This window comes from Amphiprion ocellaris, chromosome 13 (genome assembly GCF_022539595.1).
Source record: "Amphiprion ocellaris isolate individual 3 ecotype Okinawa chromosome 13, ASM2253959v1, whole genome shotgun sequence".
Lineage (NCBI taxonomy): Eukaryota > Metazoa > Chordata > Actinopteri > Pomacentridae > Amphiprion > Amphiprion ocellaris.
The window spans coordinates 17,526,246-17,548,666 of NC_072778.1; the positions used below are offsets into that span (position 1 = coordinate 17,526,246).

Here is a 22,421-nt window from a genome sequence, read left to right on the forward strand (position 1 = left end):
CTTTAACCCCGAAGGATGGCACTTTGAACTTTGGCATTTTTAATCCTCCTTTGATGCCCTCAATATCAACATTTGGTCCTTCAATGTCAAGCTTGGGAGCTTTTATGTCACCCTCAACTGTTGGAACTGACACGTCCACATCACCTTTCAGTTTTGGACCCTTCAGATTGAAATCCACATCTGGCATTGAGATTTTAGGTCCTGAAATTGTTGGCATGTTGAATTTCGGTCCTTTGATCTTACCATGAGAACTCTCAATATCAACGTCTGGTCCTTTCACATCCACTTCAGGGGCTTTGATATCAATATCAGCTGTCGGAAGACTGACATCAACATCTGGCCCTTCCACTTTTGGACCTTTAACCCCGAAGGATGGCATTTTGAACTTTGGCATTTTAAATCCTCCTTTGCCCCCCTCAATATCAACATCTGGTCCTTCAATGTCAAGCTTGGGAGCTTTTATGTCACCCTCAACTGTTGGAACTGACACGTCCACATCACCTTTCAGTTTTGGACCCTTCAGATTGAAATCCACATCTGGCATTGAGATTTTAGGTCCTGAAATTGTTGGCATGTTGAATTTTGGTCCTTTGATCTTACCATGAGGACTCTCAATATCGATGTTTGGTCCTTTAATATCCACTTCAGGGGCTTTAATATCAATGTCACCTGTCGGAAGATTGACATCAACATCTGGCCCTTCCACTTTTGGACCTTTAACCCCGAAGGATGGCACTTTGAACTTTGGCATTTTAAATCCTCCTTTGCCACCCTCAATATCAACATCTGGTCCTTCAATGTCAAGCTTGGGAGCTTTGATGTCACCCTCAACTGCTGGAACTGACACGTCCACATCACCTTTCAGTTTTGGACCCTTCAGATTGAAATCCACATCTGGCATTGAGATTTTAGGTCCTGAAATTGTTGGCATGTTGAATTTCGGTCCTTTGATCTTACCATGAGGACTCTCAATATCGACGTCTGGTCCTTTAATATCCACTTCAGGGGCTTTGATATCAATGTCGGCTGTCGGAAGACTGACATCGACATCTGGCCCTTCCACTTTTGGACCTTTAACCCCGAAGGATGGCACTTTGAACTTTGGCATTTTAAATCCTCCTTTGCCCCCCTCAATATCAACATCTGGTCCTTCAATGTCAAGCTTGGGAGCTTTGATGTCACCCTCAACTGCTGGAACTGACACGTCCACATCACCTTTCAGTTTTGGACCCTTCAGATTGAAATCCACATCTGGCATTGAGATTTTAGGTCCTGAAATTGTTGGCATGTTGAATTTTGGTCCTTTGATCTTACCATGAGAACTCTCAATATCAACGTCTAGGTCCTTTCACATCCACTTCAGGGGCTTTGATATCAATATCAGCTGTCGGAAGACTGACATCAACATCTGGCCCTTCCACTTTTGGACCTTTAACCCCGAAGGATGGCATTTTGAACTTTGGCATTTTAAATCCTCCTTTGCCCCCCTCAATATCAACATCTGGTCCTTCAATGTCAAGCTTGGGAGCTTTGATGTCACCCTCAACTGTTGGAACTGACACGTCCACATCACCTTTCAGTTTTGGACCCTTCAGATTGAAATCCACATCTGGCATTGAGATTTTAGGTCCTGAAATTGTTGGCATGTTGAATTTTGGTCCTTTGATCTTACCATGAGGACTCTCAATATCGATGTTTGGTCCTTTAATGTCCACTTCAGGGACTTTAATATCAATGTCAGCTTTTGGAAGACTGACATCAACATCTGGCCCTTCCACTTTTGGACCTTTAACCCCAAAGGATGGCACTTTGAACTTTGGCATTTTAAATCCTCCTTTGCCCCCCTCAATATCAACATCTGGTCCTTCAATGTCAAGCTTGGGAGCTTTTATGTCACCCTCAACTGCTGGAACTGACATGTCCACATCACCTTTCAGTTTTGGACCCTTCAGATTGAAATCCACATCTGGCATTGAGATTTTAGGTCCTGAAATTGTTGGCATGTTGAATTTCGGTCCTTTGATCTTACCATGAGAACTCTCAATATCAACATCTGGTTCTTTCACATCCACTTCAGAGGCTTTGATATCAATATCCGCTGTCGGAAGACTGACATCAACATCTGGCCCTTCCACTTTTGGACCTTTAACCCCAAAGGACGGCACTTTGAACTTTGGCATTTTAAATCCTCCTTCGCCCCCCTCAATATCAACATCTGGTCCTTCAATGTCAAGCTTGGGAACTTTTATGTCACTCTCAACTGTTGGAACTGACATGTCCACATCACCTTTCAGTTTTGGACCCTTCAGATTCAAATTCACATCTGGCATTGAGATTTTTGGTCCTGAAATTGTTGGCATGTTGAATTTTGGTCCTTTGATCTTACCATGAGGACTCTCAATATCGATGTTTGTTCCTTTAATATCCACTTCAGGGGATTTGATATCAATGTCAGCTGTCGGAAGATTGACATCAACATCTGGCCCTTCTGCTTTTGGACCTTTAACCCCGAAGGATGGCACTTTGAACTTTGGCATTTTAAATCCTCCTTTGCCGCCCTCAGTATCAACATCTGGTCCCTCAATGTCAAGCTTGGGAGCTTTGATGTCACCCTCAACTGCTGAAACTGACACATCCACATCACCTTTCAGTTTTGGACCCTTCAGATTCAAATCCACATCTGGCATAGAGATTTTAGGTCCTGAAATTGTTGGCATGTTGAATTTTGGTCCTTTGATCTTACCATGAGAACTCTCAATATCAATGTCTGGTCCTTTCACATCCACTTCAGGGGCTTTGATATCAATGTCAGCTGTCGGAAGACTGACATCAACATCTGGCCCTTCCACTTTTGGACCTTTAACCCCGAAGGATGGCATTTTGAACTTTGGCATTTTAAATCCTCCTTCGCCTCCCTCAATATCAACATCTGGTCCTTCAATGTCAAGCTTGGGAGCTTTGATGTCACCCTCAACTGCTGGAACTGACACGTCCACATCACCTTTCAGTTTTGGACCCTTCAGATTCAAATCCACATCTGGCATAGAGATTTTAGGTCCTGAAATTGTTGGCATGTTGAATTTTGGTCCTTTGAGCTTACCATGAGAACTCTCAATATCAATGTCTGGTCCTTTCACATCCACTTCAGGGGCTTTGATATCAATGTCAGCTGTCGGAAGACTGATATCAACATCTGGTCCTTCCACTTTTGGACCTTTAACCCCGAAGGATGGCATTTTGAACTTTGGCATTTTAAATCCTCCTTCGCCCCCCTCAATATCAACATCTGGTCCTTCAATGTCAAGCTTGGGAGCTTTGATGTCACCCTCAACTGCTGGAACTGACACGTCCACATCACCTTTCAGTTTTGGACCCTTCAGATTCAAATCCACAGCTGGCATTGAGATTTTTGGTCCTGAAATTGTTGGCATGTTGAATTTTGGTCCTTTGATCTTACCATGAGAACTCTCAATATCGATGTTTGCTCCTTTAATATCTACTTCAGGGGCTTTAATATCAATGTCAGTTGTTGGAACATTGACATCAACATCTGGACCTTCCACTTTTGGACCTTTAACCCCAAAGGATGGCACATTGATTTTTGATTCACCTTGTGGTCCCTTAAAGCCAATGTCCACTTTGGGAGCTTTTATGTCCACATCTGGGCTCTCTAGACTAACTTTAGATGTTTTCTTGTCAAACTGAGGTGCTTTGACATTGACTGTTGTGGAGGGGATTGTGAACTTCTGTCCTTTCATTTCTACATTAGGACCCCTACCATGAACTCCTGGTGATTTAATGTCAACTTTAGGTGCTGTAGTGTCAGTATTGGGCTTTGAAAGTTTTAGATCAATATCTTGACCCTCCTCTGTTGGAACATCAGTTGCTGCATAGGGCCCTGTGATGTTTATTTGTGCTCCCTTAATGTCAACATTAAGACCTTTTGTGTCTCCCTTGATCTTTGGAAGGGATCCAGATTGCACAGTATACATGGGTCCCTTTAGTTTCATATCTGTGCTTTCAACAGTAGCTTCTGTTGTTCGAATGTCAACCTTAGGAGCTTTTACATCAACATTTTGTCCCTTGGCTCCAAATGATGACATCTTTATATGAGACATTTTCAAATCTCCTTCTTTCATGTCAGTGTTTATAGATAGACCTTGACTGTCCGCTTTGGGTGCTAGTATTTCCTTATCAGCCTTTGACACTGTTCCATCAATATTTCCGACTATCTTAGAACCCTTCATGCTTCCATCTTTGTCTGGCCCAGATAAAGAGGGAATTTTAACCTCCATTTTGTATTTGCTACCACTCTTTGGTACTTTGACTTGAATGTTAGAGTTAATTTCAGGTTCTTTGAAGTCACTTTCAGCTTCTGGAAGTCTTACACTGACAACTGATCCTTCTATGTTAGCACTGGGACCTTTGATCTGCATATCTGTACCTTTGATGTCCAACTCTGATGTTTGAATCTCTCCATGTGTCACAGGTAGTGAAATGTCAGCATCAACACAGATTCCAGAAGCTTTTAATTCTTCCTTTGTGCTTGGCAAGTCAACATCTCTGTCACCTTTCAACTTAGAACCTGTGATGTTGACATCCATACCTGTCACTGAAATCTTGCCTGGTCCTGAGGAAAATCCTGAGCCAGCATTACCTAATGTGATTGTGGTTCCACCTAACCTGCTACCACCTCTCAGTTCAGTGTCACTGTCCATGGGACCTCCACTAAGTCTGATGTTTGGAGTATCACTACTACCTGATCCCTTTGTCTGTGGGTGACTGCTGGTGATTTTAGAAATATTCACTTTTTTCATATCACCTAAGCTAGTGTTAGAACTTCCCACTTGTGTTTTATCCATGGCTGTACTTGAAATCTGCATGCTTTTTCCTGGTATAGACAGGCTAATTGACCCTCCGTTTTCATCAGTTGAGGCTATGTCTGCACTTCCCAACCCTGCTATTGTAACATGCCTACTACCAGTGTGTGTGCTGTCTCTAAGTGTCATGCTTGTTTCTGAAACCTGAACACTTCCATCTCCTTGCTCCCCACTCCCTCGTGACATTTCAATGCCTTCCTGGACTTCACTAACTTTTAGGCCAAAATTAGGCCCTTTAAATTGTACATCTGTACTTCTTTCTTTTCCCTCTCTTATGAATGTTGTGGTGTGAACTCCCCCACTGCCCCAGCGGGTCTCTGTGGAGCTAACCTGTGGCCCAGTGTAAGTTACATTGCTCGACTCAAAAACTCCCTCTTCTGCTCCCGCTTTACCTGAGGGGCTGCCATGTGAGATTCTTATGCGAGGAGAGCCATCTCCAGATTCATGCCTTCGCCCCTTGAAGTCTGGGCTTGAAAGTTCAAGTTGCTCACTTATGCCACTCGGCATATCCACCGTGTAGGTAGTGATACGGCGAGTGATGGTAGTGATTGTGCTGCCATCGCTGCTCGTGCTGCTATGCCGTTCTGTGCGAACATCTACTCCCTCTGCAAGGTCTTCAGACTTCAGCCTTGGTTTAATCTTTTTTGTGTATATTCTCTTATAGTCTTCGTCATCCCCACTCTGTTTATTGAAAAACAGGTAAAAACACAACATGAAAATGTTAGTACACCATATATTTCTCCTGTAGCTTCCCTACAAACAAATCTGTGGTCCTAATAGTTTAAACAGGGAACTTACAAGAATGATGTCTGGACTGGAACCTCCAAAACGGGTCTTCCCTTCCCATGTCAGGGTGCCTATTGGTGAACGACATGGTGTGCTCAACGGTGAGTAGCAAGGGGACTTGTCTCCTTTGTTTTGTAGTTTCAGTCCAACTTTGTGTCGGTTCAGTGTCTTCAGTAGCTCTGCTGTTTCTTCTGAGCTCATATTATCAAAGTAGATAGTGGCTCCCACTATCTGGTCACCTATAAATTAAGTATAGAGAGCAGTTAAGTTTAGTCAGCGGGTAAGTGAGTCAAATCTTACTTCATTTTTGATGAAAGATGCTGATTACCTTCATATACTTTTCCAGACCGTGCTGCAGGTGACTCTCCCTTCACCTCCTTAACATAGATTTCTCCTCCTGTCTGTTCAATGGTCAAGCCAGTTTTGTCTGGACCCTCCCAGTCTGGAAATAGCACTTCCCTGGTGTCCTCCTCTTCAGCCATCTGTAATCATAATCATACAAACAATGGGTTTCATTGAAATAGCACAAAGTAGTTGACAAGAAGTCACTATAAAAAGAACTATGGTCTGAACTTTACAAAAAATACCTTGTTTTTGCTTCTCTGTTTTTCAGCCCTGGTGTGATGGACACTCTGTCTTATTGTTTTCCTGTTTATAAAAAAAAGATGATAAGCATGAAAAGAAAATCAGTCCAGGAGGTATTTCATCCTAGACAGTAGGTTCTTCTTTTCTCATTAAAACAATTTCAATAGCTGTCCACATTAAATATTTACCAACCCCACTGTTTAAGTAGTCTGGCCTATAGCACCTAGAAGTGAACACTAGATGGTGTTAAAACTCTTTCAGACAACACATCCTCTGCTGCCCTGAACACCAAACCATAAGCTCCCTCCCTCCAGGATGCTTTGTTTTGGAAATTTGGTTGAAGTCAGACCACACCTCGCCCTGAGGAAAGCAGCACGATCCTGTGCCTACACCCCAGCTCCAAAGTCAATAGAAAGAACAATCATGGTTGAAGCTGCCCTGCTTTGTGAAGACACCCGCAGAGTTGCAGAAATATATATTAATGTTGTTGTCTCTTATTTATATGCACATCCACAAACAGTAGTCTTTTACTGAAACAAGTACATATTTGTCATATTTGTACATGCATGCAGAAAATGCATATCAAATGTCTTTTTTGACAAGACAGCTATGTATACCAGTTTCACTCGAGGTTTAACATTTATTTTAAGTGAATTTGTGACCACGACTCAACTTTGTGATGAAGTAGTAACACATATCGTACTGACTGGATGTGGTCATTACACTTAGAAATGTTATCATACAATTTCCAATCCAATACACAACAATTATGCCGCAATTCACCATATTTCTACGAGCTAATATCAAGCCGATTGAAATCCCCAATTGCCTGTTCTATAACTGTCTGTCTGTCTGTGCTCTGCAGTAAACACATTTGGAAAAAAATGATAGCAATAATAAGGTGTGTTTACATCATTCCCAGACATGCCTCTTCAAGCATGCTGACTAGCCATACCCACTCTCCTCTTTGAAACAGACATCACATTGTTTCATTGATACCACACTCTCCACATCCCACCCATTGAATTACCCAAAGCCGTCTAAAACGTGTCTCTGTTCACTTTGTTTTTACACTGCATTCATTCATGCACGGTGACTTACACATTATTCTCATGTATGCACATACATCAGGAGCCTTTTAGGTTACATTAAGATACATGCACAACACCTCCAACTTTAACATAAACAAACTACTCTTCCTACCACCTGAACAGCAGGTTAAAGGTTCAGTGCACAAAACAACAAATCAGCGGCCTATTGACAGAAAGTAAGTAAATATTAGTGACAGCAGCAGTACTTGAAATACTTTTTTTTTTTTTTTTTTGCTTGTAATCACCCAAAACAAATGGCAAAAGCCTAGCCATGGGTGGCTCAAAAGAAACAGGATGTGAATCATTGTGATGGTTGCCTGCCTGTGTCTTTATGAGGGAAGTTAACAACCAGAGCCCAGCTTGGAAAGTGGATAAGGCATGCAAACTCAAAAGCTGCCTCAATACCTCTAACATGCCACTGGAGATGAATCGAGAAATAATTTTCTGGGGGTCGAATACATTGTAAGGGTCGCAGTTTAAAAGCTGGATTCCTATGTGATTTAAAACATCTATTGAAGGTGTGAACAAAGCTTCTTGGGGAAGTTATGACTGAGAAAAATGTTTATATTTATAATAATCTGCCCAAATATTATCAGTCTCTAAAATAATTACTAAAAAAACACACATTTGCATATATTTTTCATACTATTTTTCACCACTGTAAATAATATAATTAAGCCAGTAAGCCACAAATCCCTTCCTCATTCACTGTAATTGCCACACTGTTCTGCATGATAGCAAGCTGCTGGAAACAAGAGGAACCTAAGGCAAAGATAAAGGCACAGCTGTTTCAAAAGGATCGGTAACACATATCACCCACTCATCAACCATCTGCCACTCTTGCCTCGCTGGCAGTATACAGTATTTTAAACAGATGAGAAAGTCAGAGAGGAAAAAAAACCAACATAAATGTTTGGGCTAGTTTGCTGGTATATTAAACAATACACAAACAAATTTGGGTTTTGTGTGCATCTGTGGGACTATGTGAGTGAGATAGAGACCTGTTTGTCTCCTGACAAAACTGTATCTCAGTCATAGGAAGCATTGTTTTGACAGATTATTATTTTTTAATATATATTACCATGTTGCAAGGCTAGGCTGCACAGTGGCTCGGTGGTTAGCACTTTTGCCTTGCAGCTAGAAGATCCCCAGTTTGCGTCCTGGCCTGAACCTGGGATCTTTCTGCATGAAGTTTGCATGTTCTCCCAGTGCATGCGTGGGTTTTTTCCGGGTACTCCGGCTTCCTCCCACAGTCTCTAAATTGTCCGTGGGTATGAATGTGAGTTAGATTGTTTGTCTCTATGTGTAGCCCTGTGATAGACTGGCGACCTGTCCAGAGTGTTCCCTGCCTTCACCCTAAGTCAGCTGGGATATGCTCCAGCCCCCCCCCCCCCCCCCCCCCCCCCCCGCGACTCTAATGAGGATGAAGCAGTGTATAGATAATGGATGGATGGATGTTGCCAGACTGCCTGAATGCATACAGTAGCAATAGCTAGATTGGCTACAGTGAATTTATGAGACATGAGACACATGTCAAAAACATTGTAAACTTTCTGGCAGATGTGTATGGTCATAAAAGAACAAACATTTTGTCAAAGTTAGCCGTGCTAGAAATGATTAACAAAGAGACAGTTTGGAATCCAAACTGATTTGCAAACTGGTCTCCCCAGTTTGTTGGACCCAGTCCAAGGACATATAACCAAGCAATGCAGCAGTTAAACACGTCAATAGACTGCTTCTGTGTGACTGGGAATACTGGAGGATGCTTGCAATGCTTTGAGGTAATATTAAACCCTCTCTCTAAAATTGACTTTTGTAGACTCTCAGGACTGAATAACACAAGCTAGGACAACTAAGAGTGACAAGAGACCAGAATGTGTTTATGCCAAAGATGACAGCAACCACTTGCAGGCATCTACAACCTTATCCTCCCATTCTTTCTCCCTCTTCTACCTCTCTCTATCTCATTGTCTCTGTTAGCGTGACCTGACTGGAGATTGAAAGTGAAAATGCAGCACTTTAGTTCTCAAACAATGCACACATCATTGTTTGCTGGATTACAAATTTAGAAAAAATGTCTCAGAGAAGTAAGGAGAAGCCAACTTTCATTTGAGAAAACAATTTTCTTAATAATTTCTCCCTCTCTCATTCAAAGGGACAGTCTCAGGACTCTTTTATATTCTCTCTTTGCCTTGCCTTCCTATCCATTGATTTATTTTCGTATATAACTGCATATAATTAATGCATATTTAAAGATTTAAACATTCCCTCCTACATTTAACTTCCACACTGAGTCTTTTCACAAGTAACTATTTGTGCAATTATTCGTCTCACAGTTTTGACATATTTGCAGCAGGCTGCAGGGAGGAGCTGAGGCTTGAAGTAATATAGGAGGGCAGGAAAGAACATAGCGAGAGGGAGGGACATTGAGAAAAGAGGAAATAGCAAAAATGTGAAAGGGAAAGGGATGGCTATGAAACTGTTTTGTGGAATGTTAACCTGCAAGTAAATAGTGAAGGCATCCAAGCAAAAATTTAAATGTCGGATTATCACGAGTCTCATCAGAAGCTTATAACACTTCACTGTGCGTAGGAAAACTTGAAATTTTCTGTTTCCTTAGATTACTAAACTCTGTCTCAGTTATTGCTGTATCTTAAAGTAGCATAAACTATATTTGGAATCCAAAAAGATCAAATGATTAGATGTGGAATGCGCTATAAACAGATGCTCAATAAATACGCTTCTGTTCTTGCAATCATAAGACAGGCAAGCTGTATGTGACTGAAAGTGATCAGATGACATGACAATCTACTGCTCCTCTGCTCTTTCTCTTTCATTTTTTTGACACACCTGAGTCAGACAGCATGTATTTATTATTGAATTTGATTAAAGATGTCATCAAAACAACGTGTTAGCAAAAATGCAAACAGAATGAGAAAAAGCTTTGAAGGAAAACAGGGAAGCAGGGAGAAAATGAGGGTAAGGGTGACAGATGAGCTTGACTGTCTATCATGTTTTATTATGGCCTGGTATGTGTGTTGGGAAGGGGGGCTGTGGGGACAGGCAGCCAGACAAAAGCGTGGAACCACAGAGCATTTCTGGACACACAGCTCTTTTTCACTATCATTGGCCTTCAGAGGCTGCAGAAAGTTTGGGTTTTGCATCGTCTTTTTCTGCGCCCTTTTCCCTACACTCAAAAGAAATGAGGGACTATCTACAACTGCAGACTGCAAACAGTTAAAACAGCATGAGTTTGGCGGGCTTTTGACAAGGTTGTTTCATAAGAAGGGGAAAGGGGCTTGAGTCAAACAGGTGGTCGCTGGGGGAGGACGGAGGGGTGCAAATAGGAGGCACAGGGAGCAGAAGCAGCCAAGTGTCAGGTTTCCACAAGGCAGGCCTTTCACAGCTGAATGGCGAAGGCACGACCTTCCAGGTTCAAAAGAGGCTTCGCAATAAACATTCCAGCAGAGGTTTGGCATCTGGCCACATAATAGTTTGCTGTTCTAAGGTGACACTGACTGGATGGTCTTGAGTGGAGTGATGGGTAGTAAGAAACCCAGTTTCCTTCTCTTTACTCAACCAGTGACAGATGTAGCATGTTGATCTTTTGCATTATGCTTCAGGACACTTACCTTGGATTGCTCAAGCAAAGCCAAGGGCTTCAGTTTGATGCTTTTGTTCTTGTATTCTTGACTTCTGTTGACAGAAAAACAGAAACGGGGTCAGGGATTTACTTAATATGATTACAATAAGCATTTGATTTAATTAAGCTTCATTAGACTTTCAAAAAAATCTGTCCTGAATTCTACACGATGCCCTCTAATGCAATAACAGACCATAACTCAGTCACATGCTCAACAGATAACGAAAGCCTTTCCCCACACACAGGCCACTGTTGTATTAACAGGTGTATCCACATATGATACACAAACCATAAATACAGTGGTTACACTGAGGATTTACTGGTATTTTTGTGCACATGCTCAATGGACCTTTCATGACCAATCACAGCCTTCAGAGACTTTAATAATTAACCAACCAAGTGGTAGCAGTATTGACCCTGGTGAGTAATTATGCAAAACTCCCTTTAAGTAAATAAATCCAGCTACTTGTTTGGTGTGGTCTTCACCTCTGCAGAAAGGCAGACAGACAGACACACTTATCACCCAGAATCTAATACAGTTTGCTAAAGCCTAAAATTTAAAGTTAAGAGAAGCATATCTGGTTCTGGAAGAAATCGAAAGGGGCATGTACTCCTAAATAATGCTTGTGAATTATTCTGTTCTCATTTCATTGCTCAAGAGATAACCAGAGATGGGCAGCCATATATTGTAGTTACAATTTGGATTCTAAGTCTCATTCTGTATGCCAAGCCAATCTTATTTCTACCAGCTGCAACTAGCCCAATATCTCACAGGTCTTATGAGGATTATTGTGTCAACCTACTGGCACATTGTGAAACAAAGCCTTCTCTTTGTCAGTCCCTGTACAAACAGAACCAGACTTGATGTGTGTACAGACAGGCATCTACTGGTAGGAACATGTCCCTCTGAAAAATTCTTCTTAGACAAGTTTCCAGCTCCATCATTAACGTCCACTTCCCCAATACCCTGTGTCCAATAAACTAAACTGCTCATTACTTTGGTGAAAATTATGCCAAATAACGGTGTTTGTTATACATAAACCATTTCCAAACAGTCAGCCTGTGTGATGTAATAGAGAGAAAGTGAATATTTGTTAAAATCACTAACTGGCAAAGTTTGTGAAACACTTTTGTATTGCCCAAGAACACATTGTTTTTGTCTTTTTCTGTGGGTCTTATACTAATAAATAGCTGGTACGTATCCCTGAGATGAATGCCAGCCAGTATGTGGCTGTCATTACGTTTGTGTGGGGGGGAGACAGCAGCTGTGTACACTCTCTAACTCATACTCTTGTTACAGAGACATTTTAATCAGACTGCCATGTCAAGAGTCATTCAGGTGCGGGCTGACTGATACTTTCAAAGGTAAAAGTAGCAATATAAAGTTAATATGGGATAGAGTTTGCCTGGATCTGATGCTCAGACTGAAGTTAGATTAAGGGTATGTGAAATCTGTAAAAGGTCATATTTTTATGTGTGCGATTAACTTATAAATATATGATGTATAAAGAATTATAGTGGCTGTAGATTCCGTTACAATGACCATATGAAAATTAACAAACTCAAAAGATAAGAACTAGGATGCTCAACCATCTGCAACCAATACCTCTGTGAGACCACACATGTAAACAAACATAAATATGCCGGAATTTCAGACAGGGTAAATGTGGTCATGAACAGTGGGGAAAGCGAATAAAAACATATGGCATGTGAGTAGAAACACCACACCACAGTCTACGAAACAGATCGCATCGCTCTGCCTCTTTGCTTTGCTTGCAGAGGGAGCAGCTCAGTGCACAGCCCCACCCAGGCCTCCAGTCACACACATTCCTTGATAGAGCCGTCAGGCCAGCTGGAAGGGAGCCCGGCCTCTCCCCACAGTGACTAACTCCAAAGAAATGTCCTCTTTCTCTCTGACTCTCACTCTAGCTTCATTCTATGCTGCCCACCCTGCACCCTGCAGTCAGTCCACCACAGCCCCTCACCTCCAGGTTCAGCCCAAACAAACAAGCAACAGCAGCACACTCGGTCAGATATGCAAATTTAACGCCCCCCTGAAACATGCTATCTCAGATGAACGATGAGGGGTGACACTGGACACTTGCAAATTTTGGCAGATTCCACTTATGTTGTCCATATGACTTTTCTCAGCACAATCATCATCCACATCATCATTTTAGTTGGCTTGACTTGTGCATTTGGATGATGCAACAGCACTCCCTCCGGCTGTTTCATCCACACTCCAGGCCTCATCTGTTCTGTCTTTTCAGGGAACATACCTGGACTGTTTGACTGTCGTAGTTTGTAATAAAGTAGGTCACAGCGCACTGGAAACTGATCAAAGTTGACTGCCAAAATCTAACCAATTTGGTGAACAGAAAAGAGGAACAGCGTGACAATGATTATGGCTCAGTTGTAAGTATATCAGTGGTGCTGGTGAGTGACAAGATTTGATTATGAAGCAAATAAAAAGACCTCAGTGCAGAAAGGCAAAGAGGGAGAGAGTAGTGACCAAATCAATCTTGTTGTCAAAACAGAATAGACTCCCTGTTCCCTTTGCTGTATTGTAGTTTGACACAGCAAGTACAACAAACACAAAATGAGACACAACAGGCCCCAGCCTTCAGCCTTCAAAAAAGCAGATAGGACATGCTAGTGTGACACATATAAAAGGAATGAGCGTCAAAATAAATGGCTCTTTTCTGCACTCTATAGTCCACACAGCCCTGAACCAAACCACAAGTCCTGCATAAGACCAAAGCCTGCCCACTGACGCCAACTTGGCCTGCTGCTGATTAAACCATTGTGACTTTGGCAGGAGTCATGCACTGAATGGAAAAACTGAAGAAAACTCTTTAAATCCTCTTCTCGTTTTTACGAGATCACAAACAAGGCCAGGGGTTTTGTCAAAACACATTTCAACAATGCCTTGATTTTCATGAATACTATTTTTTAAGCCTTATGTTGTCAAAATGACAATAACAGAAAAGTTGTATAAAGTATGAGATGGTTCATACCAGACAACTCATGGCTTCTCTTGTGACTTATTTTTATCTATTACACCCCTAGAAAGGGAAAATGGAAGAATCCTCTCCCAAGGGTTCTTCAGTTTTTTTTCCATATGTGCAAAGGGAGTTTTAAAGGGAGTTTTTCCTTCTTTCTTAGGAACTGCCTTATGAACTGTTGCAGTTATAAGCCTGTGAAACTCAAAACAATCTATGCAATTATGTGCCATACAAAAAACTTGACGTGGCATTTGAACAAACATAGAGGTGATATTTCTGCAAAAATGAAACAAAATATCTTTGCTGTTCTAATCTGAAATGAGAAGTGATCCTGGACTGGTGCCCACGGATAGTTTTAGATCCAAAAACATTGAGCAACTGACAAAGCAATAGATGGGATGAAGAGAAGCACAGACACGTTTCTACTGCACAGATATTGAATATTTCAGTTGAAAATGCAAATTTAGAACTGGCATAACTAGTTACGCCAATGAGTATTAAAGAGGAGAGTAAGTTTTGCATAGTCATATATCAGAGGAGCCATACTGACATCTATAAAAACCTTATATAGCTCAAGCCATGTAACTGCGCAGCTCAGTTTTATTTGGAAATTTATTCAGGTTTTGTTTTTGTCTTCCACAGCTGTTTGAACAAGAGCAAATGCAAGTCTATTCATGGAGTAGGGGACAAGAAGGTTAAGAGGAAGGCTAGATGGCAACCATAGCAGCAGAATATATATATAGACATAAAGGCTTCCTTAGCTGTACAACAAGAAGTGTAAGCTGAGCATAAGAATATACATTCATGCTTAGCATTTAGATCACACCAGAGCAGTGCAGAGCTGTTTAGAGCAAGAGAGAGTGTTGGATGGTGAGGAGTGCCATCCTTGACTATCCTGCACCAGATAAAGAAAACCTAAACAAAGCTGAATGTATTTCTAAATTTACATTCCAATCCCTGCTGCCCTGACATTCTGAGCCCCAAATAGAGTTTTCCTAACAGATGCTGCATGTCATTCCTTGCACAGGGCAGGAGAACAGTTTTTCCTGGGGGTTGGGGTGCAGGTCGGACAGTGAGGGGCAGTAAGGCAGGTAGACTGTGCAATACAGCAACAGTTATTCAAGGTTTATTGATTTTGGATGGTTCCTTGCAGCAGATGTTTGGAGGAGCAGTGCTGCAAGTTATTGGCTTATCAGAAAAAAATGCTTCCCACCCTTTCTGAGTTCAGTGCTTGCAAACGTCCCACCAAATTCGAAGCTACAATAAACAAGTCTGAATTTCTCACACGTGCATGGGTGTGACTTCGAGAGGTATTATGTGTGACTTGTGATGACTATCTCATCATACCACTCGAATTGTAGTTTCTCAACAACAAGGCAAGCAGCACTAATGATAGGCACACTGCAGACAGCACTGAGAACATGTTGAAACATTCCAAACCAACACTGGATGGGTGAGAAGGGAGTGGCAGTTGGGTGGATCGCCTAGAAAGACTTTCTAAATCGCACACTACAGTTAAATGTTTATTTGAAATGCAACTTCCTCAACTGGAACTTTTATGAATCTACACATTTTCTATTGTTTAACTTAAACAATATCTTCTTCAGTAAGCAGCTGGAATTTAATAATGTCTGAGAGCCCAGTTGTGCTTCCAAATGAATGCCAAGTGTGAAAATAATGACCTATAGTTTGATTGCAATCGCCCTCTCTTTTGTCAACTTATTCAGCCTCCCTCATATTCACTCTCCAACCCACACCGTCCCTCCTTCAAACCACCCACTCAACAAGCCCACGAGGAAATGGCAGAGGAAGTGTGCTAGAGACCAGTTTCCTTACGTTTCACACTGGCATGTATGAGTAACACCGCTCCTCTCATCCGTGCTGCCAATCAAAAGTGCAAGAATACACGAAGGCTCTGAACTGAGCACTGTGAAAAATACCTTAACACATTCAGGTCAAGCTCCAAACAGTCATGAGGCATGTTTCTTTAGCCAACTGAAGATGCTGTTTGTCACATGGGTGACAAGTGCAACAAAACCAGTGAGTGAGTGAATGTCTGCTGTGATGACTGAGTAAAATTTGACCAACGGAGCTTCTTCAAAATTTCCCAGTGTGTTTTTTTTTGGAATTCCACATGGCTTACATTACTGCAGGTGACAACATAATGTAGCCTCTGTGCTGCTGCATTGGTAGACAGTGTGAGTATTTGGACAAACGGCATCCGCCCTAGGCCAAGATGAGGTTCTCTTAACTGACGAACGTTTCAGCTGCAGGCGGTCAGGAGCAGTTCTGAACGTTTCAGCGGTTGAAATGTAAATCACATTCCATGTTTATTATGTCTGTATACGTCCACACGTGTCCATGTAGGAACACGTGTAATTTTATACTTCACGCCATATTATCAGTAAAAACATGAATTTTTGAAATTCTAAGAATGCTTAACATATTATAGCAAACAGCAACCCACCACCCAAAGACCTTTTAGCCCCATGTCACTTTTTGGCTCTTAAGGCAGTTTAAGGCAGTGCGTCATTATTAATCACCTTGACAGGGGCAATTTGAGAAATGGTAGATATTTACAACAGTGAGGCAGTCAAAGTGGGTTAAGTGTGCATTGTAAAAAAAAAAAAAAAAAAAAAAAAAAACCTGTACAGAGCAAAGTAAAAAACAGCTCTCCCAAAAACTCCTCTGAACTGACTTTTGGGTGTGGCAGGAGGGAGCTTTGGAGGACAGGCAAACTGCACACAGTGGAATCTGACTTCCAACTGGTATTCAACAAACGATTATATCTGATCTTTTCTATCTGCTTTTCGCTCAACTTAATCACACGCATCACCTCAAACTCAGACCAGGCTACGTATAACATTTCTGGTTTGAAGCACACCTGAAAGGATGCCATTTAGGCGTTAAACATACAAGAGGCAGAAAAATCCCTCAATTTGAGGGTTTCTGAAATGCGTTTTTCTCTTTCCTCAAATGTGCAAAACCTTAGCTCCCCCCTCTATGCCTCAAACCTGGTTTCAATTAGCTTGTCTTTCCAAACCACTACATTCCATTACTCCCCTCCTCACCCCCGCCCCGCCCATCCCCCCTCACTAACTCACTCTCTCTCCCCGTCTTCCTCCCTTCTTCTCCCCCCCACACACCCTGGCCACACGCCCAGGTTAAGAGACCAAAAAAGAGAGAAAGAAATCTCTCTTTGCCCACGACTTTAAAAAGTAAGTCATAAAAGACATACGTGCCTCGGAACCAAGCAGGCAGGGAGAGTTTTCAGCCTTCTATTATGCAACACAAACTTCACACCCGCATTCCACGAAGGAAGTTTGCATTAAAAATGTACATGTGATGATATTTTCATTGTTCCATATGACTTACGATCATACAGCAGCCAACAACCCAGTGAAGACACAAAGAAAAAAGTCTTGTTCAATACTTTTCATTTTGCCAGGACCTCCTTGAAGTCCCATGAAGGGCTTTAGGATTTACTTGGAGGGACCCACTGCGACAGCCGTCTGCAGTGTGTATGGCTTTTTTTCCCTGACTGTGTAAAGGGTGTGCCTCTGTGAGGAGACAGCGAAGCAAGAAGGGAGGGAGGAAAAAAGAACGAGGGAGGAGGGAGGTGAAGGAGAGGGATCCACACCCAGCCTCGTTCCTGCGAGCTCTCATAGAGATGTACCTTTACTTTTTAAACTCCCCTGTCTCAGCAAAAGGACAGATAAGAGAAACACCCGAAAGATAACATCAACAAACAAATCCTGACGACTTCATCATCCCTCTTTCTCTTCCAATCAGCTTTCATTTTGTGTGTGTGGAATATTCCCATCCTATAAAACAGCTTGTTATCTCAAAGACAATGGATTGGTGTATCATCCACATTGCACAGCAGTGAAATCGCATCACAAATACTGATTTTCTTAAGTGTCACCTCTTATTGCTAAAGAGCCTATAATCATATCAAGGTACCTTAAATCTGTCCTAGTAAGTCGATTCCACGCTTACATGCATCTATAATAACAACCTTTGTTGAAGGAAAAGTGAAGTGCGCAACTCCAGTCAAGTCCTCTGCATTCATGTGGTGGCTGCGTGTACACACCCACTTCTCATGCCCTGCACTATATTAAGCAAGTGATAAAAATGTATGATTTCAGCACAAAATCACTGCCACTTTACACCTTCAGAGAAAGAAAACAAGTAACAATAGAGTCTTCATATAGAACTTCCCTGTTGTAAAACTTCCCCTTAGGAAAAAAGGCCTGGGATACCACAAGAGATAAGCACAAGTAATAAAATAGGAGAAAAGTCACAGCAATCTCACCCCTGATACACATAATCACTACAAGGCCCTCTTGCTAAGTTACAGGAATGTTGGACAGATAACTTTTGCAACTTAGTTGTTTAAACTTTGGCCAAGTTCTGACAGGAGATTTGTCATTTTGCAGCACAGTTGAATCTAAGAAAAAGACAGCTGGCAAAGTTCAGAAAAACATTTTTTTGTAAAACAAAGAAAACAGTCACATCAGTTTAAGAGAAGAAAATGTGCATCTTTACCTGTGCGCAGCTTTTGCGCCTGAGAAGCCTCACACGAGCTTGAGCATCCTTGAAACCTTGTCCTCTCCCCTTCTCCTCAGCCCAAGAAAGGCACTTTCACACTGTCACAACTTCGCAGTCTGTTAGGATTCTGTCACTCTTTTTCACGATCAACCAGATTTCCAGGGCGTTTTCTCCCCCCTCTCTCCCTCCCTCCTCTGCTCTGAGTTGATTTTAACCTCTCTTTTTTTTTCTGTGTGGCTGCTCCTCTGGGCTGAGCAGAGTGGTTGGACAGGGAGTTGGGTAGGGCTCCTGGTTTGCAGAGGGAGGGGAGTGCAGGGGAGGGGACCTGGGCGAGGGAGTGGTCCTCAGCAGTCATGGGACCACCCACTGTTTCACATAGAGGACTCCAATGACATGCTACAGGAAAAGAAAGTTGTGCTAAAGAAAAGAATAAAGTTTTTCAGTTTGCACTGTGAAGAGGTTAATGGTAACTACGTCTCATCAAAAAAGTAACAGTAGTTATATTTCTCATCAAAAAAGTAACAGTAGTTTTTAGTTTCAAAACAGCTTTTCTTCAAAAACACACAAACAATTTAAGTCAGGATTATGTAATAAATTACAAAAATTGACCTGCTTAGGGGATTTGTGTTTCATTTTGCAATACTGAGTCTAGTTTTAAAAGAATTCTTTAGGCTAGTTAACAAGCTACAACTGCTTGAAATAGTTTTAAACCAGTTTAGTTTTTGTTTCACATTTCAGAAAAACTCTGATGCACACGGAGTAGCAAAATGGCTATCACATGATCGACAATGACATAAACATGTCATTACAGCATTTCAATTGCCGCACACAAACTGACACAAAGTTATCATTAACAAAATGACTCAGTATGAGGCCTTTACTTACATACAAAAGGCAAAGTGTATTTACGAGACAGGATTTACTTAAGCATTTTGTTTAACAACGCCCACCCTGTTAACTGCTACTAACTACTGTACTGCCATAAATCTACATGTTATACTAAATGGCTTCATTTCTGTTTTGGATTTTAAAGCCTATTAAAGATTATAAAAGCACGCTTCACATAGGCTGTTATTTTAATCCACACGTTCATAAGCAGAAACAGCAATTGCAATAGTAGTCTCTGTAATTGTCAGGAGGAATACCATAATCACTTTGCGACATAATTCTGTAATAGTCAGTGTCACATGAAAGATATTTTTAGAATGAAACTTTCCTCATTGTCATCGGTAGTACAACTTTTAGACTCTAATATTAGGGCCACTAAAGAATATAACTCATTTCCAATATTAAGCTCAAAACATTGCAAATAAACACAGTTTAACAATGTTGTAATGTGGTGGGAATAATAAAAGAAGAGATGGCATAATATGTTGTTGGGAGAGTCACATTGGGTGAGGCTTCAGATAAATTCAGTCTGGGATTAAAGATATAATTATAGATGAAGAAGTCTGATAACATATGAGTTCAGTAAGTCAAACAATGTTTTAGAAGAGTGAGGTCCAACCATTTTTGTCGGACGTACACCAGCAGCCCTGTCAGATTACCTTAAGCACCCACTTATCTACACCACCCATCATCTTTATTATTATAGCACCTTTTAAGAACTGAGTTTACAAAATGCTTTACAGACGTGGCAAAAAAGAACAGAAGGATACTGAGGCTGAACATTGAACAACAGAAGGCCGCTCAGTCCAAACATGGTAAAAGATTCTCAAAATAAATTAGTGCAATAATATAAAATAATAATAATAATAATATAATAAATAAATGCCACAAAGATAGAACAAGTGGAAAAGAAACAAAAATATAGGGTAAAACCATAAAAAGAAGGCTAGAAATAAAAATCACTAATAATAATCATAACAGTACATAAGTAAAATAAATACATAAATAAGCAAACAATTAAAAAGTAAAAATGAACAATGAATACAAATGAATAAAGTAAAAAAGAACAATTAGATGACAAAATAGATGATAAAAATAATAAGTATAAATATACAATATCACATAAAAGTAAGCCTATAAAAATGTGTTTCAGCAATGTTTTAAAAGAAGATACTGATTTGAGTATGCATTCCAAAGCCAAGGGGCCTTGATCGCAAAAGTTTGGTTACTGTTAGGTTTCAGCCTCGACTTTGGAGCAGCAAGAAGTGCCTCGCCTGAGGATCTACGGCTGCAGACAGGCTCATATGGGGTCAGCGTTTCTGATACATAGCTTGGGGCCAGACCCTGACAAGCTTTAAAAATGATCAGCAAAATCTCAAAATTCATTCTAAAACAGACAAGGAGCCAGCTAAATGTGTTCATTTGAATAGTTTTAAAAAATGTATTTTTATTTAACATTCTTATTATAAGAGTGGATATTGGTTCTAAAGTTATTGTCACACTACAGATCCATCATCGTTCATTGTGGTTTACTTAAGTTTGCATTTGTATGACTGTCACTTGGAGGCTGAACATTACATCCACGTATCTAATAATTCATTATGTCAATCATTTATCCCAGACTTTTAGCTGTTTAAACCATTATCCAATCCATCCTGTATTGCATTGCATATTTCAAATATCCGAGCTATTCTGTAATCTTTTTACATACCTTCTGGCAGCTACAGATGACATATAAGTACACCTGGTTGGATATAGCTGATTAAGGATATACAGAGTTTTAGAACTGGGATGTCGTGGGTTATACATGCATATGCGTGTTTTAATGCATATTTGTGCTTCTCCAGCTCTCACAGCAATGCTAACCATCCTTGAAACACCTCTTACACCCGCAGACATAGAGGAAGTTACTGCGTTGTTTTGTGGAGGGAGAGAGCAGGGAGTGGTGCACACATGCTTGTACAAGCGCGCACACACACACTTGCACACACACATTTTTTAATTTTAATGTTACCACATTACAACACAATGAATCAGCTCAGATTCTTGTTTTGTTCTAAAAAACACGGCCGACTCCCACAAAAGAAGACCCACTGTTTGTGCGTGTAATAGTCTGTAATTGTGCACACGCTGAGATAAAAGTGAAGCAGTAATCCCAACCATGTGCAAGATAAGCAAAGATCTTGAAGAAATATGCACAAAGGGTGCTTTTTGTTATTTTTACTCTTTGGACTCTAACAGTTTTCTAAATAAACAAGTAGCAAAAATGTTCCAAATGTAAAACACATTACTGTACCCCTCTGAAATGTAAGGAAACAGATACTCTGTGCATGAAAAGCTAAATAAAATGTAAATGACTGCAGACATCCTTTATAATAATGATGTGCACAAAGTTTTCTATAAAATCCAAAGTTTTAAACAAAGATTATCTTTCTCACACAGTATTCTGCTCTTGCACCTGTTTGCTCAGCTCCTTGCATGTTTGCCTTTTGTGCCACTGAGGTGTGGCTGTTGTTGCCTTTGAAGAACCCTTTCAGCTTACAGCAACTTCTCTTTCCAGACAGACAACTACGATGTATCCGCATGTAAACAGCGGGACTCCTCTCCAAACTGCGTGTTGCTCGACAACTTTTCAGCAGGCGTTGAATGTTTATGGTCACATAACAACTCAGCAGTAAAAAGTTGTCTTTACTGCTCAAAATGGCCAGAGTTCAAACTGTTTCACTCTCACTCAAGAACCAGTTCTCACACTAATGAGGTGAACTCAAGTAAACGCAGTTATTACTTAATGAGTTATCTGTAATAAATCTGAATCAACTCTCAGCTGGAGCAGATTAGGCATGGCAGATGAGTTAGATTTGAGATGACAAAAATGTAGATTGCGCCAAAGGGATCAATAAATTGGTAAGAAATGTGCTGAATATTTTGCATGTTTTTGCAAAGTGAATCCCCTCCTGTCTGTCACCGCTGAGCAGCAGGTCACTCTTGTTGA

General features: G+C 41.0%; 1 protein-coding gene across 1 annotated transcript in view; it reads right to left on the minus strand.

Annotated features, from left to right (window-relative positions):
* The window catches only part of ahnak (AHNAK nucleoprotein), a 31,363-nt gene extending 12,578 nt beyond the window's left edge, over positions 1-18,785 (minus strand). Inside the window, 7 exon segments of the mRNA XM_055016434.1 lie at positions 1-1,339; positions 1,341-5,561; positions 5,679-5,905; positions 5,995-6,148; positions 6,254-6,314; positions 10,975-11,038; positions 18,539-18,785. The exon segment at positions 1-1,339 is cut by the window's left edge and continues 1,737 nt beyond it. Coding sequence (XP_054872409.1) covers positions 1-1,339; positions 1,341-5,561; positions 5,679-5,905; positions 5,995-6,148 — 5,941 coding nt within the window. The 5' untranslated portion in view covers positions 6,254-6,314; positions 10,975-11,038; positions 18,539-18,785.
* Between the last annotated feature and the right edge of the window lie 3,636 nt (positions 18,786-22,421).